Below are 24640 nucleotides of genomic sequence, written 5' to 3' on the forward strand. Positions count from 1 at the left end.
ATTTACAACATATCAAATGTGTATCAAATGTGATCAACATATCAAATGTGTCTCCAAAATGTGAACAAAGACACTGACACTTAATTCTTCAGGACAGAGTTACATGTGGCATACACAGATACGTAGATACCGTAGATTCGTAGAAAGATAAATAGATCAATGCGCGCACGCATGCACGCACATGAGCTTTTAGATATTGTTAGGAATTTTTCTGTGGAACCGAGTCAAAACACCTACGTTCCAAGTACTTGTCAGCGTTGGGGGTCCACATGACCTTTAAATGTCCATTCTGTCCTCCACAACAACACAAAATGTCCATTCTGTCCTCCACAACATGACCTTATAATGCATTATTATGAGCTATAGAGACAAAGAGTTACATTATGGTGTATATTATCTTTTTTTATATATATATATTTTTTTCTTTGCTTTTGAGTAATATATAAATAGTTTGTATTCATTCATATAAACTATTTATATTTATATATTTGTGAAAAAATTGTTTTGTGACATTGCCAGTGAGGCTTGTTTTTAACTTTTTTTGCATACATTTTTATAATTTTTTTCAACATTGTCTATTTTTTTACATGTTAAAAATAAAAAATTTCATTCATTCATTCATTCATTCATTCATTCATTCATTCATTTATTCATTCATTCATTCATTCATTCATTCATTCATTCATTCATTCATTCATTCATTCGTTCACCTTCAAAAGTCCATTCTGTCCTCCACAACAAGTAGCAACCCCTTTAAATGTCTATTCTCATCATAAAGATGTTAACAGTCTTATCCAGATCAACGTATAAAAATGTGTCTCCAAATGTCTCCAACACACACACATACACACACACACACACGCACGCACGCACGCACGCACGCACGCACACACACACACACACACACACACACACACACACACACACACACACACTACCACACATCGTCTTGCTTAATATGAATAAATGAACAGTACGATACTTTACAACTGTCACTCCGATGATACATCTTTTTTTTTGGAGGGGAATGTTAGTTTATATTTGGAAATGTGTTGTAGGGATGAAGTGCAGCTGGGAACTCAATGCTTTGTATTACCTATTAATTATTGTTCATTGATACTGCCGCCCGCACCCGTTTTAACCCCCCAAAACCCTAATAAATTACATTAAAAAACTAAAATAATCCAGATATTTCCCAAAGGGCGCACGCAGGAGTACCCCCCTGGGTCCACCCTGAAGTTGCCAGGCCCACCCTATTTCTCTGTTCTGGCTGCACCCGACACACCCACACGCACGCACGCACTCATGCACGCACGCACGCACACACACACACACACACAGTATAAGGCCTGTCTATGCTCTCTTTAAAACCAAATATTACTGGACATTGAACAGGCTCACATACACACATTAGTATATCACTCCATGTATGACCAGTGAACAAGGAAAGACTGCTTTCATTAAATGCCAGTTGTTTTCAACCTGGTTGATGAGTTTCCCTGAATACATAAGGTATCGCAACACATATCCATGTCCCCATTAAACAATCAACAATTGTACCACAATGTATCAGCTTAAGGAAATGCATCTCAGGTTGAAATGCATCTCAGCTTTAGGCTATATATTTGTCGTTTAAGGAGGGTGTGTAATTGCGTAATATCACATTATTGAGGCTGCTCTACCAACACGTGTTACACGACAGCCTCCAGCACACTGGAAACGCCTTGTTCCTTTTGGGGTCGGTGAGTGTATATAGGATGGCTGCAGGCTGTCTCAACATTCACTGCGTTTCAGGATGACGGCTTGCCGTGTCTTGCTGTTTGTCCTCTTCTGTGTGTGTGAGGTTGACACTGCAGGAGCCCATTTCCAGTTCAGTCTTGACCGACACGATGACCACGAAACAGAGTTGGAGATGAGCATTGGCCATCACGACGACCACGAAACAGAGTTGGAGCTGAGCATCGGCCATCACGATGACCACGACACAGAGTTGGAGATGAGCATTGGCCATCACGACGAACACGACACCGAGTTGGAGCTGAGCATCAGCCATCATGACGACCATGACACCGAGTTGGAGCTGAGCATCGGCCATCACGACACCGAGTTGAATCTGAAATTCAGCCATCGCGACGACCACGGCACAGGTGAGGATGATTGACAATACTTCACCCCGAGAAACAAATGACAATATTTCTAAATGTATCTGCCCGTATATAAAATGCCAAGACCCTCCATCTGAATGTAAAAAATCACACCCAGTGTGAAGTCTTTTATGAGTTACTTTCATTAGGCAATGCAGTTTATTACTTAATCATGATTACATCTACAAAGGCTAGTTTAAAGGTAATATTCTGATGTTCCCATGGAGGAAACAGTTGCTATGTGGTTGATACCCTGTCACGTTTAACAATCCCAATGTTGCCGCTTTCCTCATCATACACAAAGCATCTAGTAAAAGTAGAGAGAAAGACATGCAGGGATAAAAGGCTATAGGGAAATGTTTGTTTTCTGAAACTTCTTACACAAATGGGAAATACACACACACACACACACACACACACACACACACACACACACACACACACACACACACACACACACACACACACATGTTCAGCGATCTTTGAATTTTCAAAAAGGTTTATACTTTTTGAAATATGTAACGTTATCGTACATTTTTCATCCCATAGAATGTATTGGATCTAACCTTCAAATGCATCTCACCTTTGCAGCATCGCTACTCTGCCCAAAACCCAACAGATGTTGCAGCATCATTACCTTTTTGTAGGAACGTGATCTAAACTTTAAATGCTCACACGACTTTGGACTTTTTCGTGGTTCAAACGATATTCAAGTATGTCACACTGTCGTTTCCAAACAAATTGTCCTCACGGCCAAAGTATTCACCTTACACGCATGTTTTTTGGACATGTAGCCACACTTGTCTTCTTTCATGCAATTTAACTAACAAAGCACAGAGACACGGAATGTTAACTACAGCCCCCTGAGTTCCATCAGGAACAGTGTCAAACCCCATGTTTATATGTTTAATGTCTTGGAAAAAGCTTGCTCCTATAACCACCTTTTTGATCACAGTAGAAACAAGATGTGGTAAGTAGCTGATATGCAAGCTCACGTGAGTCACGCTGCCTGCATTCTGTAGCAACAGGTGCTGCTTTTATGCTTTTGAATACAGTGCTGAGAGCAGACAATGACTTGATCTACAGACGCTCACAACGAGTTGCTCTGTGAAACGTGGCTATTTTAAGGCCCATAGCATTCATTAGACCTTTCCATCTCTCCTCTCATTGGCCAGAGGTCCCACTGTTATCAAAGTGCTGCCCTCTGTAATCCTCTTGGCTGGACTTTAAACTGCCATAACTCCAGTTCCTAGCATGCTACCATCTTGAAAAGTGTTTTTTGGACTTACCACCAATAGGGATGAGCTGTAATTGCTGAATCCCCGACATCTCTTTTTCCCTATTGGCTGCACTTTAAACAGCCATAATTCCAATTCGAGCATGCTATTTTTTTTTTCTTTTTTGGCTTGTAGCAAGCCCACATTGTTTCTTCAGGAACAATATTATCTAGTTAGTGGCCAAGCCACGGAGTGGCAGAGTGCCACTTAACTCATCTAGTGCCACCCTTTCACCACTAGAGGGTGCCCAGTGGCCAGAGAAAATCCCATTTCCCATGCTGGTATATGCTGAAGCCCTGCAGCCATGACATGCCTGAACACTTTCCTTTGTGCATGTACAGGAAGAGGATGAAGTTAGCTTGAAGTTAGCTATTGGCTACCAAGCATTTTAGAAGCCTTATTTTCGTCAACTTAGCCATGATTAAACCTTGCACACCTCATGCATGGGAAAAAAACAGAGAAGAATGAGCTCTAAAAAATCCAATGCAATCCTGGATTGCATTGGAGTGGATTTTTGCAGTTTGTTCACAGCTTTCAAACAAAAAAATCCGATTGGAAATCCGTTCAGGCATTCTTGAGATAATCGCCATTATGTTTTACATGTTATGTAAACAAACATGGCTGCCCTGTATGTTAGATGGGGTTGTATGGGGGTGGAACATGCAAAATCGCGATTGAAATCATGTTCACTAGATTTGATGGGGTCCAAAAAAAAATATTCAAATTTTTTTTTTTCAAAATGTTTTTTTTTTTTTTATATCCCGAACATGTTCGGGATAGGCACTCTGGTATGCGATAATATATCCCAAACTAATTCGGGATAGGCACTCAATGAGTTAATTAGTGGCCAAGCCACGCTGTGGCGAAGGCCACTCATTGATATTGTACTTTCTCCCTACAAAATTACTTACTACTTACTCCACAAAATGCCTCAAATCACGCATGTAGCGTCCGATTGCCATGAAAGGCCCATAAACTGGTCAGGTGAATAGTATCAGAGTGTTTTATGTCTGTTGCATACAGTCTTATGCATACATGTTGTGTAGAGGCCAATATGTGCTTTTACCTATAACTCCCCTGATTAGTGTAAAACTTTGTATGCACACTTCCCAGAGGCCAAGGAAAAACCTGTGCCCTGCATTTTTCACATCTGCCTTTTATAGCGCCACCAGAAGGCCGACTTACAGTATGTAAAACACATTATTCGATATTACTCCTTCAGATTTTATCAAAAAATCACACAAATTTGTCCGATATATTCTACCTAATTGGCTAACATATTGGATTCCAAAGTTTGCAGGATTGCTCCTTTTTGAACAAAATGCCTCAAATCATGGATGCAGCCTGCTATGTGTGTGAAGATTTGCACACACATTCCCACTAGGCCAAGGAACAGATGCCACGCTTCTCACATTGGCTTGTTATAACTAGGGATGGAGCTCGTTCATTTTTATTGATAATGAGCACATTATCGATCATGCTTATCAAGCCGAGCTCGTTAATTTTTATTGATAATGAGCACCTTATCGATCATGCTTATCGAGCCTTTTATCAAGCCGACTATTGAGCATCTTCTTTTGTGGAAAGACATGAGACACTATCAATTCTGAAGTTTAAAAAAGATATATATATTATATATATTATATGTATAGTATAGTTTTACAGTGCTATTCATAAATTATTGATAATAGCCTACTGTAAAATTATACTAATGTATAGTTAGGTATACTAGAAGCGTCTTTTTTTCTCTCTTTTTTCTTTTTTTACAGTAATGCATATCTATTTTTTTCCATTATCTTTTCTTTGTTTTAAGCAACAACAAAAATCTAATATTTGCACTACATATGACTAGGGCCTTGAAATACAGTACTTTAACTTAAAGCTATACTGTGTAAGTTGCTAAACTAGTGGTCAGTCGCGGTATTGCTTTTTTCGGCCGTTTTTCACCCGGAGTCGCCGCGGACCACGGGAGCGGCGCCGCAAACCACCGCGACCGATACGAATCGGTGGAGGGGTAGAACGTAATTTTCTGAGCAGGATTTGGAGAGTGAGAGGTTAAGAATCCTTCACCATCGTAAACACTGGTTGCTGAGGGAGGCTACTTCCTGAAGAGACTGTGATTGGCCGGTAGTGTATCACGTGTGTATGATCTGCGATTTGATTGGCCAACGTATACACAAGGTAAACAGATGATGCAGATGACGCAATTTTGCCGTGAAATTCTACCCCCCTCACGGCTCATAGAAAACATATAAAGAGAAGGCTTTATGCTGAAAATAACGGAGTGGGTGTTCTAAAACTTTAGCGATTTAACAGTTAGGACTATTTTAAGATTTGTTTTATAAAAAAGGTTACATAGTATAGGTTTAACAGACAGAAGGCAAGTAACCTTTTTATTTTTGGAAAATATTTGAAGAAACTAAATGTATACTGTCTCTTTAAAAGTGTAATTTATAACGCATAGTACGACGGTGTCACGCAACTAAAAATACCCAATCAACAAGCTCACACAGCGTCTGCTCGCACCGCGTTGTGAGCTTGTAGATCTGCTATTTTCGGTAGACTGAGAAGAAGTCACGCTGGCGACGCTACGGATTCATTCGCACCGAGCGATATATTATAACTCTATGGCAGGGATTTTGAGTATCCCCAACGGATTATTATCAATGGAATCATTCATATTTTCAAGCACCACATACTTTGGGTGGAAGAGAACGGTTGTCGCGCTGCTGCAACAGTCGCCGCTAGCGTTGTTTCAACTCGTCGCAGACATTCAAAGTTATTGCACTTGGGTGGGTTTTATGTGATTCACTATGGACAATTGAATTAGTGCCTCCGCATTGTCGAAGTGTTCCTCCCGAGCATGTAACCGTGGCCGTGCTGCATATAGCCTATTGCATTTAGCTTTCCTCTTGTCTTTTCTAGAATGTAACCAAAGTTTTTAATGTTTCACGCGTTCCACCATTGTTCCACGGCACGCACTTGCAAAGCACACAACTATCAATGACGCAACGTAGCCTACCTCCCATCCCGGCGGCCCATGACGTGACGTTATAACGCTTACCCGATAACAGGCTCGACAAGCAAAAGCTTATTGATACTCGGGTCTCGACAAATTCAGAACCGGGTTTGTAATGGACCCGGTTTTCGGGCTCCATCCCTAGTTATAACAGCAGGTCAACTTTTGCAAAACTTTAACAGGCCAATGTGAGAAGGGTGGCATCTGTTCCTTGGCCTAGTAGGAATGTGCGTGGAATCCAATGTTAGCCAATTACATAGAATATGATATCTGACAAATCCGTCATGATTACATCACTGTAGAGATACTGTGCACTGATGTGTGTGATTTTTGGATAAAATCTGAAGGAGCAATATCGAAGAATGTGTACTGTAAGTCGGCCCTCGGGTGGCAGATGTGAAAAATGCAAGGCACAGGGTTTTCCTTGGCCTCTGGGAAGTGTGCATAGAAAGTTTTACACTAATCGGTGGAGTTATAGGTAAAAACACAAATTGGCCTCTACACAACATGTATGCAAAAGACTGTATATGCAACAGACATAAAATACTCTGATACTATTCACCTGGACAGTTTATGATTATTTAAATGATATCATTGTAATCCTTGGCCATCAAAACATAGGTGTAGACATCACATAGTTTCTATTATCATGCATGGTTCATGAGTTATGATGCAAAATACATGATTTGGTAATGGTGGATATTAAAATAGCCATCAAGGAGGGGCATGTTTTGGAAGGCTCCATAACAGACAATGTTCAGGGAGCCAAATTGTACAAGTCTACCAAATTTCATGGTTTTATGCTTGCGCTGATATCAACCGCAGGCGGGATTTGATCCACAAACCTTCAGCATGCAAGGCATTTGCTTTAGCCACTACACTAGACAGCCACAGGTAATATGTCAATGTTTGTTAAAAAAAAGAAAAACGTTCTATGTAGGCTGAGTGTCTTCGATTAAACAATGATTTAATCACAGTGCCACAGTATTTTATAGTTTTTTTTTCTTCATATTTTGGGGCTTGGGGTAAAAGTAATCTGAGTATTTCTGAAATGTTCGAGTGACCGTATTTGCCAGACCCAGGGGGTCGGCCTACAAAAGGCTTTGTCGGTCGGTCGGTCTGTCGGTCCCTCTTTTCCTCTGATTGCCTTGAGTGCCGTCACCTGTACAGGACCAGCTGAGTTGAGTTGGCTGACGAGCTGCTGACACTATAAATTCCTCAGCCCAGCTACAAGCTCACAAACATTTCCAGCTGCTCAGCCTATACAATCCTGTGTGTTCATGTGTTAGTTCAGTGCCATACTAGTCAAAACAGCCGATCTACAAGCTCACTACGCTTTGTTGCTGAGACTATAAAATCCTGTGTGTTCATGTGTTAGTTCAGTGCCATACTAGTTTTCATTGCGGGTCTGGCACAACCAGGTGACCTGGTCTAGTTTCTTTCACTCAGCCACGTTCATCAGTGCAATTATTGCACAACGGCCAGGAGAGAAGGGCTCGTTTTAAACATGAACATGATCTGGAGTTAGATTACAAGATAAATACACTTTTGTGAATTTCATAACACTGGCCTCTATAGGGAAACCAGACTTCTCTTCAGTCGCGGCAGCCCCATACAGTTTAATATAAAACCTTATCAGTCGTGTCAAAATTAAATAAAGAGTCTGAAATAAAGAGTTTGCCACGGTGTCAACTGATGAAGTGTTTAAAAAACTGCGCACCCTACCTCAATTCAAGGCCGCTGGCCATGATAAAATTGCCCCCAAATTTCTCATAGACTCAGCTGCCACCATTGCCCCAATCATTACCCATATTATTAATCTATCTATCAAGCAGGGTTATGTCCCCCAGGACTTCAAATTAGCCAAGGTAACCCCCCTGCACAAAAAAGGCAGTAAACTTGACCCTGGCAACTACAGGCCAATCTCAATCCTTAGTTCCATCTCTAAGGTAATGGAAAAAATTGTCTATGAACAGGTGGCTAGATATCTTGAAGAGAATAAACTGATCTACGAGTTCCAGTCTGGCTTCAGAGAGTCCCATTCCACAGATACATGCCTCATCTATTTGAATGATTACATCAAACGTGAAATTCACGATGGCAAATATTGTGGCATGGTCATGCTGGACCTCCAGAAGGCATTTGACACCGTCGATCATTCTATTCTGATCGAAAAACTCAAAGCTATTGGTCTTGATAGCACAGCAGTGAGATGGATGCACTCTTACTTGGTGGGGAGGGAACAGATGGTGGAAGTCAACGGAACCCTGTCCCCCCCCCTCCCAGTAAACTGTGGAGTACCTCAAGGGAGTATACTAGGACCACTGTTGTTCTTAATATACGTAAACGACATGTCATCTGCTTGTGACTGCAATCTGTTTCTGTTCGCGGATGACTCGGCTCTCCTAGTCTCAGGCAGAGACATTTTGCAGGTTGAAAAGGCCCTTAACTGTGAACTTAACAAGATATGCACCTGGCTCAATGACAACAGACTCTCAATTCACCTAGGCAAAACTGAATGTATCCTCTTTGGATCTAGTCAGAAACTTAGCCTAGTTGAGAACTTCACAATTAAAGTAGGTGACACTGTGATAGAAAGAAAAAACCACATCTGCTACCTGGGTTGCATCCTGGAGGCTAACCTATCCAGTGAAAAAATGACCACCAAGGTAATCAATAAAGTCAATCAACGAATTCGCTTCTTGCAAAGAGTTGCCCCACTGATCAATATTAAATCCCGAAAGACACTAGGAGGTGCTCTTATTGGGCCCCTCATTGATTACGGAGTCCTTGTCTGGTATCGCGACGCCCCAGCTGCCTTAAAGCTAAAGCTCCAAACAGCCCAAAACAAACTAATTAGGGTTGTGCTTGGTCTCCCTCCTCTGACCCACCTTACCGAGCATCACCACGAAAGCGTGGGGTGGCTCAAAGTAGCTGACAGAGTACAGCATCTTGCAATGGGCCTGGTGTACAAGATACACTACACCTCCAAGATTCCCATGTACCTGACAAACTACTTCTTAAAGGTCAAGGATGTTCACGATCATAACACCAGAGGCAGCTCCACTAATCATCATCAGCGTAGATTTAACACTAAACAAGGCGCTAACTCGTTCTCCTGCTATACCATCAACATGTGGAACGCCCTTCCACAAGCCCTAAAGGAGAGCAAATCCCTAGCCTCCTTCAAAATTGGTATGAAAAGTCACCTTCAGACAGCAGCTACCCGTGACTTGTAAATAGACTAAGCCCCCATGCTCCCCCCCCCCCTTTTTCTTTGTATTCTGCCTTTTGTATTTGATGTTATGCTTTTGAAACTGATATTATCCTAGATAAAGTACTATGTTCTATCCGTCTGTCTTTCAATGTTATATGAGATACTTAAAGTGTGGTTCCTGTGGAAATAAGCCTCGGCTTTCTAGGATCTTCTTTTAGTTGACCTTGTACCAGTGATTTGTACTGTCATGAAACCGTACTTTTTTCTATTGCAAACTTCTAATAAATTCTTCAATCAATCAATCAATGACAAATGCACAAGCAGGGGGCATCCAGGAGGAGATAGATTTTTACTGTTTTTCATATAATTCAAAATAGTGGGAGAACTAAAGGGTCAGAGGTCAAAAGTCAGAGTGTAAAAGTTGTTCCGCATGAGGAGACGCATATGTGTGTCCAGGTTTCATGGCTGTACGTCAAACAGAGCATGAGCTATTACTGTTCAAAGTTTGCAATTTTAAAGGCTTCCTACAGCGCCACCCTTTGGTCAATTATTGCGAGCTTCGTGTTTTCGCCGTTTGGCATAGTCCTCTACCATACTGCTGAGTTTCATAAAAAGCGACTGCACGGTCAAGCCACTAGAGAAAAAGTGGCGGAAGAATGAGTGGCCTTTGCCACTTTGTGGCTTGGCCACTAATAATAATAAATATAGCTGCCCGCAGCGATAAAGTGGCCAAATCGCCACCACGACCACAGAGAAACCAACAACCACAGAGAAACCAACAACCACCACAACCTGATTACATAAAAACGTGAAAATTCACGATGGCAAATATTGCGGCATGGTCATGCTGGACCTCCAGAAGGCATTTGACACCGTCGATCATTCTATTCTGATTGAAAAACTCAAAGCTATTGGTCTTGACAGCACAGCAGTGAGATGGATGCACTCTTACTTGGTGGGGAGGGAACAGATGGTGGAAGTCAACGGAACCCTGTCCCCCCCTCCCAGTAAACTGTGGAGTACCTCAAGGGAGTATACTAGGACCACTGTTGTTCTTAATATACGTAAACGATATGTCATCTGCTTGTGACTGCAATCTGTTTCTGTTCGCGGATGACTCGGCTCTCCTAGTCTCAGGCAGAGACATATTGCAGGTTGAAAAGGCCCTTAACTGTGAACTAAACATGATCTGCACCTGGCTCAATGACAACAGACTCTCAATTCACCTAGGTAAAACTGAATGTATCCTCTTTGGATCTAGTCAGAAACTTAGCCTAGTTGAGAACTTCACAATTAAAGTAGGTGACACTGTGATAGAGAGATAAAAACACATCTGCTACCTGGGTTGCATCCTGGAGGCTAACCTATCCAGTGAAAAAATGACTACCAAGGTAATCAATAAAGTCAACCAACACATTTTTTTCTTGCAAAGGGTTGCCCCGCTGATCAATATTAAATCTCGAAAGACACTAGGAGGTGCTCTTATTGGGCCCCTCATTGATTACGGAGTCCTTGTCTGGTATCGCGACGCCCCAGCTGCCTTAAAGTTAAAGCTCCAAACAGCCCAGAACAAACTAATTAGGGTTGTGCTTGGTCTTCCTCCTCAGACCCACCTTACCGATCATCACCACGAAAGTGTGGGTTAGCTCAAAGTAGCTGACAGAGTACAGCATCTTGCAATGGGCCTGGTGTACAAGATACATTACACCTCCAAGATACCCATGTACCTGACAAACTACTTCTTAAAGGTCATGGATGTTCACGATCACAACACCAGAGGCAGATCCACTAATCATCATCAACGTAGATTTAACACTAAACAAAGCTCTCCTGCTATACCATCAACATGTGGAACGCCCTTCCACAAGCCCTAAAGGAGAGCAAATCCCTAGCCTCCTTCAAAATTGGTATGCAAAGTCACCTTCAGACAGCTGCTACCTGTGACTTGTAAATAGACTAAGCCCCCATGCTCCTCCCCTTTTCTTTTTTTCTGCCTTTGTATTTGATGTTATGCTTTTGAAACTGATATTATCCTAGATAAAGTACTATGTTCTATCCGTCTGTCTTTCAATGTTATATGAGATAGTGTGGTTCCTGTGGAAATAAGCCTTGGCTTTCTAGGATCTCCTTTTAGTTGACCTTGTACCAGTGATTTGTACTGTCATGAAACTGTACTTTTTTCTATTGCAAACTTCTAATAAATTCTTCAATCAATCAATCAATCAAAAGAGAAACCAACAACCACCACGACCAGAGAGAAACCAACAACAACCACCACAACCACAGAAAAGTCAACAACAACCACAACCACAGAGAAACCGACAACCACTGGTAAGGTCAAAATGTTAACGTTCTCTGAAACTAAGCTTGATGACTTGTTTACGGACGCATGTCAAAGAAGTATGGTTTGGTTTTAAAACTAAATATCTAGCTACTTTAGACGACGTGGCTCCCTTGAAAACCACCAGGGTTAAAGCCCGCCAAGAGCCATGGTTTAATTCAGATATTCTGGAATCAATAAAACTCAAAATAGCCCGTTCACTTGTCAAAAGACTAGTTGCCTCATCTGGGCAGTATGGTGAAGAGTTTGTTAATAAATACTACAAAAAAAAAACCTCATTCTCAGACGATACGGAGAAGATGTTTCACACATATGTGTGAGTCCGGCCTAAGAGACTCAGCCGTCTCCATTGCTCCAATCATTACCCACATAATTAACCTATCCATCAAACAGGGTCATATCCCCCAGGACTTCAAACTAGCAAAAGTAATGCCCCTGCATAAAAAAAGGTAGCAAACTAGACCCTGGCAACTAAGGGTAAATGTAATCTTAGTTTTCTGAAATTTTCAAGTGATTGTATTTCATTTCACTCAGAACAGAAACATTATGGCCGGTAGAGAAGGGCTCGTTTTAAACATGAACGTGATCTGGAGTAGATTACGAGATAAATACACTTTTGTGTATTTCATAACACTGGCCTCTATAGGGAAACCGGACTTCTCTTGCAATATTGCAATATTCATTGAATTATTAAAAAAGAATGTTTTAATTTTAAACAATTATTTCGAAGAAACAATATTTTCTAGCATACAGGATCATAATGCATTTAATCATTCATCTCCTGCTGTAATCACCTGTCTGCTGACTGAATAAGTGTTTCTAGTAGGCTACCAATTATATGAAGATAAGTTTGAAAATAGGTGAAGTGCTCCTTTAACAGAATGTCAATGTCTTACTGTAATTCTTATGGATGTGGAGTTTCTGCATCCTGTTTCCTGATTTACCTTAGCATGGTTTAGCTTAATTTTGCCAGTCAGTCAGTCTGTTAGTCAGTCTGTCAGTCAGTCAGTCTGTCGCACTTTTTCCCTACTCATATCTCCGCCACCATTGCCCCATTCCATGCCAAACTTTGCACAAACTTTGCAGGTCGTTAGCTCACCGTGATTATCTGGATCTCCATTGGGATAGAGTGGCTGTTTTGGCCGAGGCGTCTTCTCCCCGTGTGTTTCGCGTGCGCGATCCGTTCACGTAAATGTCTGCTCAAATAATCCACGGATGACTCAAGAGTAGATATGAACAGTTTCGCTCGCATAGCCCGCAGCACTCCTGCTATGCGAGCACTAACGTATAAACAGAAAATTAGCGGCTGCTGGGAGCCTCTGGAAGGAATGGACCTGACGTCACTTCTGCTTCATGTCAGACGAGCCATGCGCTATCGATGGACGAGTGGTGACTAGGGAAGGTTAGAAGATCGCAGATTTTCGGATAAAAATCATTTATTTCGTTTTTAATGACAAAGTACGGTAAAAGATGACGCGGCTGAGACTCCTTGCTCAGATGTCCGGTATATTCTGGGGCTCCCCGTGGCTTGCAAAGTGTTAAGGAGTCTTACTGGTTATAAAGTATAACTGTGTTTCATTTGTTGCAATAAATGGTTACATCTATGACAAGAGTGCTCACACAAATTATTACTATTTTTCTATCAATCACTCTTCCCATGGAGACTTGAATTCATGGATATTATTTAGTTTTTGTTGCATTTCTAATATTTTGATGACCAGCAGTGGTTCCCTAAGAGCCTGCTTTTTTCCCCATGGAGACACAAAGAGTATCCTCAAAATATTGGGTTAGGAATGTGACAAAAAACAAAACAAAACAAAAAAAATCTCCATGGGGTGAGTCATCGATTAAAAAAAAGGAAAAAAAAAAACTTTTTGGGGTGAACTATCCCTTTAACTATGCACATTACGTGACTGACTGACATTTGCGTGACTGACATCTGTTTCTCTCCTTAAGCTATATGTCAGCTTGTGTGTGCCGAGGGTCGTCCCAGCGAGGACTGCAGCCGCTGTGTCTGTGACGGCCACTCGTTGCATGGCGAGGTCTACACGGTGACTGGTGTTCCAGTGGCGGGTGCCAGTGTGGCACTGGCCAGCCAGCCAAAGATAATCCGCACTCAGACGGACGCCGATGGCTGGTTCAGCCTGCCAGGGGTCTGCTCCTCTAGCCTGACTCAGCTGTCCATCAGAAAGGAAAGGTTTGCACCGGCTACCGTCAACTCCACAGCCAGTACTGACAGCACAGGTTCATCCTGGGTTCGGGCTGTGCTGAAGTCAGCTGGTGAGTCAGTGTCACTGCAGATTAATGCTATAGTTTTGTACTTTTTCTGTTTTGTATGTGTCTATGAAGTTACTGAAAACTGAAAGCCTCTGAGTCAAAAGGCCCTACTGAAAAACACTGAGTTAATGACATCATACAATCATCCCCTCCCCTTTTACCATATACCCAACACTGTGGGTGTGGCTAACCAGGCATACTTAGGGTGCGTTCGGAAATGCGCACTGATGTGCCATGTTGTCGTTTGTTTATTCAACGTCACTGCCCACTGCACTCACTACACTGAGAGCACACCCAGTGTGCATTTCCGAACGCACCCTTAACTGGTTGGTGTGGCCATAAAAACCTAATTTTAACATTTTCTGTACACTTTTTTGGAAACAATCTTCCTCCTAGTATAATCTCTAAGGGCGAAAAGCGACCTCGCCCAACGCCCATCTGTCTTGGCCATCGTCTTGGCCATAATGGATTATGTCGTCTGACATCACACATACTTTTATGCCCATTATAAATGGAGATCCCTTTTATGCCCATATATGGACATCCCTGGACATTATATATATAGTCACCACCTATGGAAACAAATACAGTAAATATAGTAGTGACATAGACTACAAGTGGAAAGCCTGAAGAAGTCTCAAGCCGTTATACAAACCTCCATATGGAAACTAAATAAACAGGGTATTCACCTCTGCAGTATACAATCCCTGCACCAATCGTTCTTCATAAGCGTGGAGACCAACATAGTTTAAGGTTTAAAGGAGTAGTTCACCTCAAAATGACTTTTCTTCTATTGATTACTCACGCCATGGAGACTTGAGTTCAATATCTATATATTTTTGGAGCTGTGTGAAACACAGGCTCCCCTATACGTGGCTGTGTGTGTCTGTGTGTCTGTGTGTCTGTATGTAGCATGACTTCGGCACGCTACTAGTCCCACAGTTTTGCCACCACACACTCGCGCCATATGTCAAATCGACCGGCTTACTCGGGAATAGTGGGCTAGTAACTTGCTAAGAGAAAGGTTCAATAGTTTAATTGATATTAATTTATTAGTGAATTAATTTTCCCCATTGACTTATAATGGCAATCGCAAAAACTCACATTCAATTATTTGTCTCTCGCAAACCATAGGGGCTAGAGTTTCAAGACTTGGAGAGGAGGTTCATAATGGTTTCAAGGATTAAATAAAAAATAATTGTGTCATTTGGCCGCATGGTGGCGCCATAACACCCCACTTTACGTTTTGGCCTGTAACTCTTGAACCGTAGGTCGGAAAATTAAAAATATTTTTTTCCCTGGATTCCTTGGGTCATGACGCATCTCCCCATATAGGCCACGCCCATTTGCACCATGATAGATTTTCCGCCATCTTGAATTTTCTCCAAAACACACTTTTTGCTCCTTTTCCTACATATTTTCTTCAAATGTCACAAAAATCGGTACACATGATCCACACACACACACACACACACACACACACACACACACACACACACACACACACACACAGCTCCACTTCACACGGGTGTGATTTTTTTTGTATTTGTTGCATTCCTAAGACAAAAATGTGATAATAGTAAATTTACCCCCATTGATTCCGGATGGGGACCCGAATGGATTTGGGTCCCCATCCGGAATCAATGGGGGTAAATCTCTTGCAATCCATTTTTCTTTTCTTAGGAATGCAACAAAAACCCAAAAATATGAACTCAAGTCTCCATGATTAATCAATAGAAAAACAGTCATTTGGGGGGTGAACTACTCCTTTAAGGCTTGATTGAGTTTTATGTTCTGAGGACCCTGTGGTTCCGTTAACAACAGTCAGAGTGAGGTCCTGAGGGCTTGTTTCCTTCTGTTGTCTGCAGAGATGCCGTACATCGTCAAACACCCAGAGGACAAAGTGCGCTACGAGGGAGGACGTGTGCTGTTGTGTTGCAGGGCAACAGGAGCGCCGACGCCTGATGAATATTACTGGTGAGATGGCCGAACACACTGTCTCAAATTTTAGAGTAAAAAATCTTGAGCAACAGGTTGGACCTGTGTGAAACTGCCTAGCGCAGGGGTCTTCAACGTTTTCAGGCCAAGGACCCTTAGCTGAGAGGGAGATAAAGCAGGGACACTATATATTGTATACAAATGTATTGCAGATTTTTATCTGACAGCACTGTCATCAGTCTATGTTGGATTTGTGTTAATGTGTTTTGGAGACAATAGCAGAACAATAGCAATACATAATTATGAACTTAGACAAGTCACAGAATTTGAGCTTCACAATACATGACATGAACTTAAACTAACGCTGACGCTTCATTTATCATATCACACAAAGTTTTGGCAGCCCGCCTGTGGTAACTCTGAGGACCCCCTTTTGAAGACCCCTGGCAGCCCTAGCGGAGGAGATAGCTCTCGTACGTGCGCCTCACGAACATATGGAAGCTGTTTTAAATGTTCGGCTGGCTCCTTGATTGAGGAGTGTGTTTCTTTCAGGACGACTTGTCTTAGAGAAACTCTGCTCTTCCTCTCACTCCTCTTCGCCCCCTCACCCCTGCCTTTCAGGTACCATAATGGGACTCTGCTGGACAGGGAGCTGTATAAGTACGAAGAGCACCTTGTGCTGAAAGACCTGAAGCGTGAGCAGGCAGGTCACTACCACTGCAAAGCCAGCAGCTCTGCGGGCAGCATCAAGTCCTCTCAGGCCTTCCTCACAGTGCTTGGTACGTATACAGTATTTATTACCATAAACATGTTTAATAAAAATCACACCCAATGTGAAGTGAGCAGTGGTCGTGCTTGCATAACGTCTTCAATTGGTAATTGGTGATGTAATACAGGCTACACACACATTGCTATGGCAAAACGCTGAGGAAAACACATTGCTATGGCAAAGCGCTGAGGAAAAAGACTAGGATATAAGTCTAGGATGTAATTGGTGATGTAATATGGCTACACACACACACACACACACACACACACACACACACACACACACACACACACACACACACACACACACACACACACACACACACACACACACATATTGCTATGGCAAAACGCTGAGGAAAACACATTACTATGGCAAAACGCTGAGGAAAAGTGGCTACAGATAGTGGCTACAGATAATTGGTGATGTAATATGATGTAATATGGCTACGCACACACAAATATTGCTACTGAAAAACACTGAGGAAAACACATTGTTATGGCAAAACGCTGAGGAAAAGTGGCTACAGACACACGCACAGCCACTCTTAGGAGCGGTTTACCACCGCTCAAAAATCACACCCGAAGTGAGCAGTGCTCAATTAGCCGGGGAGCCACAGGCCCATGAGCTCAAAGAATAGGGTTTTACCTGTGACGTCATGACATACTTTTTATTTTTGTTTGCCAGACCCATGAAATGGGTAGGCCTACATAAGCAAATGTTGGTCTGTCCCTTTTCTATATAAAGGGTATATATGATGATGACATGATGATGACATGCCTACAAAAGGCATGATGTCATAAATGATGATGACAGACAGGGGGTTGGCAGACAGCCTATAAATGTACCATTAAATTTATAGGCCCAGAGGGTTGGCAGAACCGGGGTCTGGCACAACCAGGTTGACCTGGTCTAGTTTTCTATTCATTTGGTCATTAAGGTACACAGAATGAGAGGCCTGCTCTGCCAGAAACTCTGCGAAAAAATGTTATGGCCATTTGTATATTCACTCCATCGACTTCAATATACAGGAAAGAAACACACCAAAAAAAATATGCTTTAAGTAGCATGTGAGGGGTCAAACTAGGGGTTCTTGATGATTCTGAATCCAGCATTTGTTTTGCATGAAAAACATTCCTTGGGCTAGAAAACGGACCAAAATAACGGTGAAAAGTGATGACTCATCACTTTTCACAGGTTTGAGAGGCTGAAATCTAGCCCAAGGAATGTTTTTCATGCAAAACAAATGCTTGCAATGGATTCAGAATCATGAAGAACTCTTAGTTTGACCCCTCACATGCTACTTTTTTTGGTGTGTTTTTTCCCAGTATAGTGAAGTCAATGGGAAACTTTTTTTCGCTGTGTTTCCGGCAGAGCAGGCCTCTCTACCTTATTGACCAAATTAATATGAAAAACTAAAATTTGGAGTATGTCATGACATCACAGGTCTTCTCTCATTTTGGCACAGTGGCTCCCCGGCTAAAGTAAGGAAGTGACAGGGAATTGTCTGTTGCCAGATTTTGCCAAAGAAACAAGCGGCCAGGTATAAGAAAAAACTAGACCAGGTCAACCTGGTTGTGCCAGACCCCGGTTCTGCCAACCCTCTGGGCCTATAAATTTAATGGTACATTTATAGGCTGTCTGTCCCTTTATAGGCTGTCTGTCCCTCCCTCATGTCATCATCATTTGTGACATCATTGTGACCAAATATGGAGAAAAGAGGGAGGGACAGACCGACAGACAAAGCCTTTTGCTTTGTCTGTCGGTCTGTCCCTCCCTCATGTCATTGTGATGACATGAAGGCTTTGTCTGTCGGTCTATCCCTCCCTCATGTTATCATCATGTCATCATCATGACCATCTATGGAGAAAAACCGGACAGACCGACATTTGCTTATGTAGGCCTACCCATTTCATGGGTCTGGCAATAAGCCCAATAGAATTAACTGGGCTCAGTGAGAGATGCCCCCTAGACACAGTAAAAACCCTCTAAGTCCCACTTCTCCAGAGCTCCACTACACTGAGTGGAAATCCAGAGGATTGTCTTTAAATGTGTTCTTTTTTCTTCTTCTTTTTTTCCGGCGGTGGAGTCAGACAATTCCTTTTCCATATGTGTGTGGGAGAGATACACCCTGCAGTGCACATCCCCCAGGTGCTTGTTATAGCTTGACAAAAGGTTTATGTGCAGGGGTGTGTTAAATCAATCTACCTCACGCCTCTTCAGAAGAAAAAATAAATAAATAAATAGAACAACAATACCTTGGGATCAGCGTGTCATCTCTCTGCATGACAAGGCAGCTTGTTTTCATTATTAGCCTCTTTTCTTTCGAATGGCTTTAAGTACATATATGTTTTATTTTACAGAAGAAATACAAAAGGCTCCTTGGTATTCTAATCAGACAGTTCCATCGGTCTGCAATATTCAACTTATTTGGGAGGAGATGTTTTTTTGTTATACACTCAATTAGGTTACAGTACAGGTTACTGCTTTTGCAGCTGAATCATACTTTGTATTGCAAAGCCCCAGGTGTGCATTAATGTAACCCATCCCTTGCAAATGCATTTCCAAAAAAAGGATTCCTTTGTGTAATATTTAACATTTTCTTAATCCCCAGCCACACTGATACATATTACAGTAATACTATAACTATTAGTTTGATCCTATTTCTATGTACATTTAAGTGTATGCTGCTGTATATCATGTGTAAATGTATTCTCTGTCCACATCAACACTAATTCATAATTTTGTTGTGTAATTCACAGCTAATGGAACATCGGCATGTAATCCTACTCCAGAGAATCACCTAATCAGGCTGCCCTTCGACTGTTTTCAGCCTGGGACTGACTCCAAGTATTACAACGCTGGCCACTGCCCCCTCAACAAATGCGCTGGCTCCTTGGATGTTGATATGTCCTGCAGGGATGGCGGTGCTTTCTGCTGTGCCGTCGAAAGCATGGAAAGTCAAACCATCGACTGTGGGAGCTACAGCTTGCCCGTCCGTGTTGTGTCCAAGTGCAGCTGCCAGAAGTGTGTTGAGCCAATTGTACAGGTTCGTGGCAGAGTGGTCAGTGTCGACAACCATGAACCACTGCGTTTTGGACACATCTACATTGGTAAAGAGCAAGTAGGCACCACTGGATACCAAGGAAGTTTTACACTGAATGTCCCACCAGAGACAGAGAGGCTGGTTGTGACTTTTGCTGATCCCAGACAAAAATTCATAGACACTACAAAAGTGTTAATCTTTGACAAGAGGGGAGGATCCATTTACCACGAGGTGAAGGTGATGAGAAAGCAGGCACCAATTGATATCGATGCAGGGGAGACCAACACCATTGGATTTGGTGGAATCAAAGGGGAGGATCCCATAGGCCAGTTAGTCATTCCCCCAAATTCTTTCTACAAGGAAAACGGAGAGATATATGAAGGAACTGTGAAAGCCAGCATCACATTCATTGATCCCAGGAATATCACGACGGCTGCCGCGGCCCCCAGCGACCTCAACTTTGTGGACGCAGAGGGCGACATGCTCCCGCTGAGGACCTATGGCATGTTTTCCGTGGACTTCAGAGACCAAACGAACCAGGAGGTCCTTGGAGCAGGCGCTGGCCAGGTCCTCCTCGACACACAGCACATCACAATGCAAGAGCACATCCCCAAGATGAAGCTGTGGTCCTTGAACCCAGATACGGGGATCTGGGAGGAGGAGAGTGAATTCAGCTACATGCAGAGGACCACCGGTGGCCATGGCAGGAGCAAGCGAGAGGAGCGCACGTTCCTCATCGGCAACATGGAGTTCAGAAGACGCCTGTTCAATTTCGACGTGGTCGAGGACCGGCTCTGCTACGTCAAAGTCCGTGCCTACAAGGATGACCAGTTCCTCCCCACGGACCAGCTGGAGGGTGTCGTGACCAACCTGATAAGCCTGGAGCCCACAGCATATGCAGGCTTTACCAGTGTGATAACTGGACCCAATGGGGCTTGTTTAACAGCGTTCTGTGATGCCCAGAGGCCTGATGCCTATAAAGCCTATGTCACTGCGTTGATGGGAGGGGAAGAGCTTGAGGCGGCTCCTTCTATCCCTAAGAATCCAAATATCATCGGAGTATCCCAGCCATATCTGGATAAGTTAGACTACCAGCGCACAGACCACGATGATCCCGCCCTGAAGAAAACAGCCTTCAGGACCAACTTGGCAAAACCTGACCCAACTAATTTTGATGAGACCAATGGGCCAATATACCCCAAAACGAGTTTAGTAGCCTGTGAAAACGCCCCTGTTGATGCAAACCATTTCCGATTCTTCCGAGTGGGAAAGGCCAAGTATGAATACAACGCTGTTCCCTTCCAGGAGACCGATTTGAGGACATGGAGACCCGACTACCTCTCCTGGTGGCCCAATCCCCAGGAGTTCAAGGCCTGCTTCATCAAGGTCAAGATACACGGGCCAGAGGAAGTGATGGTCAGGTCCAGGAGCCTGGGAGGAACACACCTCGAGACCAAAGGCAAGCTCTATGGTATCAGGGATATACGCAGCACCTGGGCCACCCAGGCCACCCAGGTCTCAGCAGCCTGTGTAGAATTTAAATGCAGCGGAAAGCTGTTTGACCAAGCTGAGGTGGACCGAACACTCGTATCAGTCATCCCACAGGGAAATTGTCACGTGATTAATATCAATAGCCTTCTACAGGATTATCTCACCAACCGTCCCCCAGTTGCTCAAAACGATGATTCCTCTGCATTCACCATGCTGGCACCTTTTGATCCACTGGGACACAACTATGGCATCTATACAGTCACATACCCGAACCCAACGGTGGCAAAGGAGATCGCTATTGGACGCTGCTTTGATGGCACCTCATCTGGTTCCTCTCAGGGAATGAAGTCAGATGATGGGGTAGCCCTGACCTTCAGCTGCAGAGGTAGCATGTCATTCACTGGTAACATGTAATTAGTTCGACCTTTTTTTGGTTAGACCACCTAAACCTAACCTTAACCTGTTAGACTTAGGGTTTAGGGTTAGGGTTAGGCATAGTATTACTTTCTAAAGACAATGACATCATTATCAAACCTGCCGACAAGGGAGGTGCGAATGTTGACCAGTGTGCAAACTGTAAAATGTAAAGGGAAACTAGAAATGACACTTCATTGACATTTGTAAATGGCGGGGAACTTGAAATGTACAGATTCAACAGCCCATATTCTCTCCTCACAGGGGTACAGCCACCAACGGGTGTGCAAATTGTGTCAACGAGGAAAAGCACTGCCACGGTCTCGTGGAATGCTTTGTCTGGCGTCCTGTTGTATGAAGTGAAACTCAGTGACAACAATGACCCCAGCGTCACCCCGGTCGTCATTAGAACCTCAGATACAATGATGGACCTCACTAATCTGCAGCCTTGCTCCGATTACACTGTCGGCGTGTCATCACTCAACAACTTCCTGGTGGCCGGCGAGCCTGCCAACATCTCACACACAACCCAAAGTGAGCATTTCATCATTTGATTAGCACGGTTTCTCCAAACTGCATTGCAACAAGCTTGTTGCAGTGTTTTATCAATCAACCAGTCAATCTGTTAACCAACATTGCTGCAGTGCTGCCATGGGTGCGTCCACGGCTTAAGTGCGTCCACGGCTTGAGCACTGTGTACATTGTGTAGAACCAGGGGATGTTAATTTAACCCATCAAGACCTGATTCTACAAATGCTTTCTAAATCCTAACAGTTTTCTGAAAAACCTATGCTGCTACATCAGTGGTTCTCAAACTTTTTCATGTCAAGGATCCCCAGAATGATATGTATTTGGATGTGCATATAAAATAATGCAGATTCTTTCTAAATTAAATGTACTATGGACATTCCCTCTCCCTCCTCTCTTCATCTTCCTACCACAAAAATGCACTATCCTTTTTCATTAAAGCTCTGTTTATGTTTCTCCTCCCCTCACAGCCATAGACAAAGTCAGTTCGATCTCCGTGTCATACATCTGTACGACGAGCATGGTGACGGTGACCTGGGGAGCGGTGTTTGGGGCCAACTCCTACAAGGCCCTGGTCATCGACGGCACGGGCGCAGAGCTCAACTGCACCTCCGCCTCCACTATTTGCAACATCACCAGTCTGAAGTGCGGGGAGAAGTACCAGGTCCACGTCACAGCCGTCTCCGACGACTGCACAAGCCTCTCCAACACCACCACCCTCTTCAACACAGGTGTGTGTGTGTGTGTGTGTGTGTGTGTGTGTGCGTGTGTGTGTGTGTGTGTGTGTGTGTGTGTGTGTGTGTGTGTGTGTGTGTGTGTGTGTGTGTGTGTGTGTGCACTTCATAGGCATGTTAGATAAAGGTCCTTAGTCACAAATTGGCCTCTACACAACATGTATGCCAAAATACTATCTGCAACAGACATAAAATACTGTGATTTCCTTCTCACATCAATTAATTGACCATTATTATTCACCTGGACAGTTTATGATGCTGTACATGACATCATTGTAATCCTTGGCCATCACAACATAGGTGTAGACATCATACAGTTTGTATTATAATGCTTGGTTCAGGAGTTATGATGCAAAATACATTATTTGGTAATGGCGGATATTAAAATAGGCATCAAGGAGGGGCATTTTGGGTAAGGCTCCATATCAGACAATGTCCAGGGACCCAAACTGTGTGTGTGTGTGTGTGTGTGCAGGGGTGTCGCACCAGATTCCCTGGGGCCTGGGTACAAGGATTCACCGCGGGCCCCCCATGAGCTTTTTCATGTGAAGGACCCCCAAAATGATATGTATTTGGCCACAGACCCCCATCTCAAAATATTTAGTTCCAGGGACCCCCCAGAAGCAAGAAGTTACATACATATATTCCAAGATTTGCACACATTTTCACGGCTTTTCCAAAAATAGCAGATCTACAAGCTCACAGCGCGGCACCAAGTGAAAAAAGTAAAAAATAATTCCAGGCCCCTGTTACGTTGGGCCCTAGTAACTCAGTCCCACTTCCCCCCCACCCCCTTGTGACACCCCTGTGTTTATGTGTGTGCATGCATGCGAGCCTGTTTGTTTTTTGGGCCGGGGGATACACAATCACATGGACCGGTCAACATGGCAGTGTCACTTCCACGTACTTTCATTCATGCTTTGTTCTCAGTGTTCCTGTTCCCGTCACCTGCCTCACACTGTGATTTCTGCACATGATCTCTGTACATCGTCTCACGCGTCGTTACTGTAAGCTCCCGTCAAAACCGACCCTCGTCGTCAAGTCAGGGAGCTGGCTCAGGTTCCTTCTGTGGTGTCCTGTGTTGTTTTCCCATCCTTAGCAGAGGAACACACCCTGTCATTAAGCCACCGGGAGCTGATCTAGAGTTCTCTGCGGGTCATTGAAGTGAGGGTGTTTGTGAAAGGTCAGCCGTAGCTTTCAGCCTGGAACGTGAAAAGGTTCATAGTCTCCTAGTCTGTGTGCTTACGACAGACGTTTATGTTTTAAGTAGACAATAGAGGACTCCCACAAAAGGAGACCGTTTCTTTGTAGGCTGAATTAGATAACTTGCGGACAATGGGTTTCAGTGGTGGAAACAGTCCCAGTTGGTTTGGTGGTCTGGTGATGAAGCCTCATATTGAGATTTGCATTAGATACTGTACAGCCTGAGAGCCATGTAGTCTATT

General features: G+C 43.3%; 1 protein-coding gene across 1 annotated transcript; it reads left to right on the top strand.

Moving 5' to 3' along the window:
- Positions 1 to 1795: 1795 nt before the first annotated feature.
- Positions 1796 to 24338, top strand: LOC308297808 (cartilage intermediate layer protein 1-like; the record flags this gene model as incomplete). Its single annotated transcript, XM_080741375.1, has 8 exons — positions 1796 to 2147; positions 13955 to 14278; positions 16144 to 16252; positions 16835 to 16992; positions 19745 to 21904; positions 22294 to 22467; positions 22932 to 23192; positions 24295 to 24338. 8 exons carry the CDS (start codon positions 1796 to 1798, stop codon positions 24336 to 24338), a joined length of 3582 nt encoding a protein of 1193 aa, XP_080597501.1.
- Positions 24339 to 24640: the final 302 nt, after the last annotated feature.

This window comes from Nannobrachium achirus, assembly GCF_963921795.1.
Source record: "Nannobrachium achirus genome assembly, chromosome: 14".
Lineage (NCBI taxonomy): Eukaryota > Metazoa > Chordata > Actinopteri > Myctophiformes > Myctophidae > Nannobrachium > Nannobrachium achirus.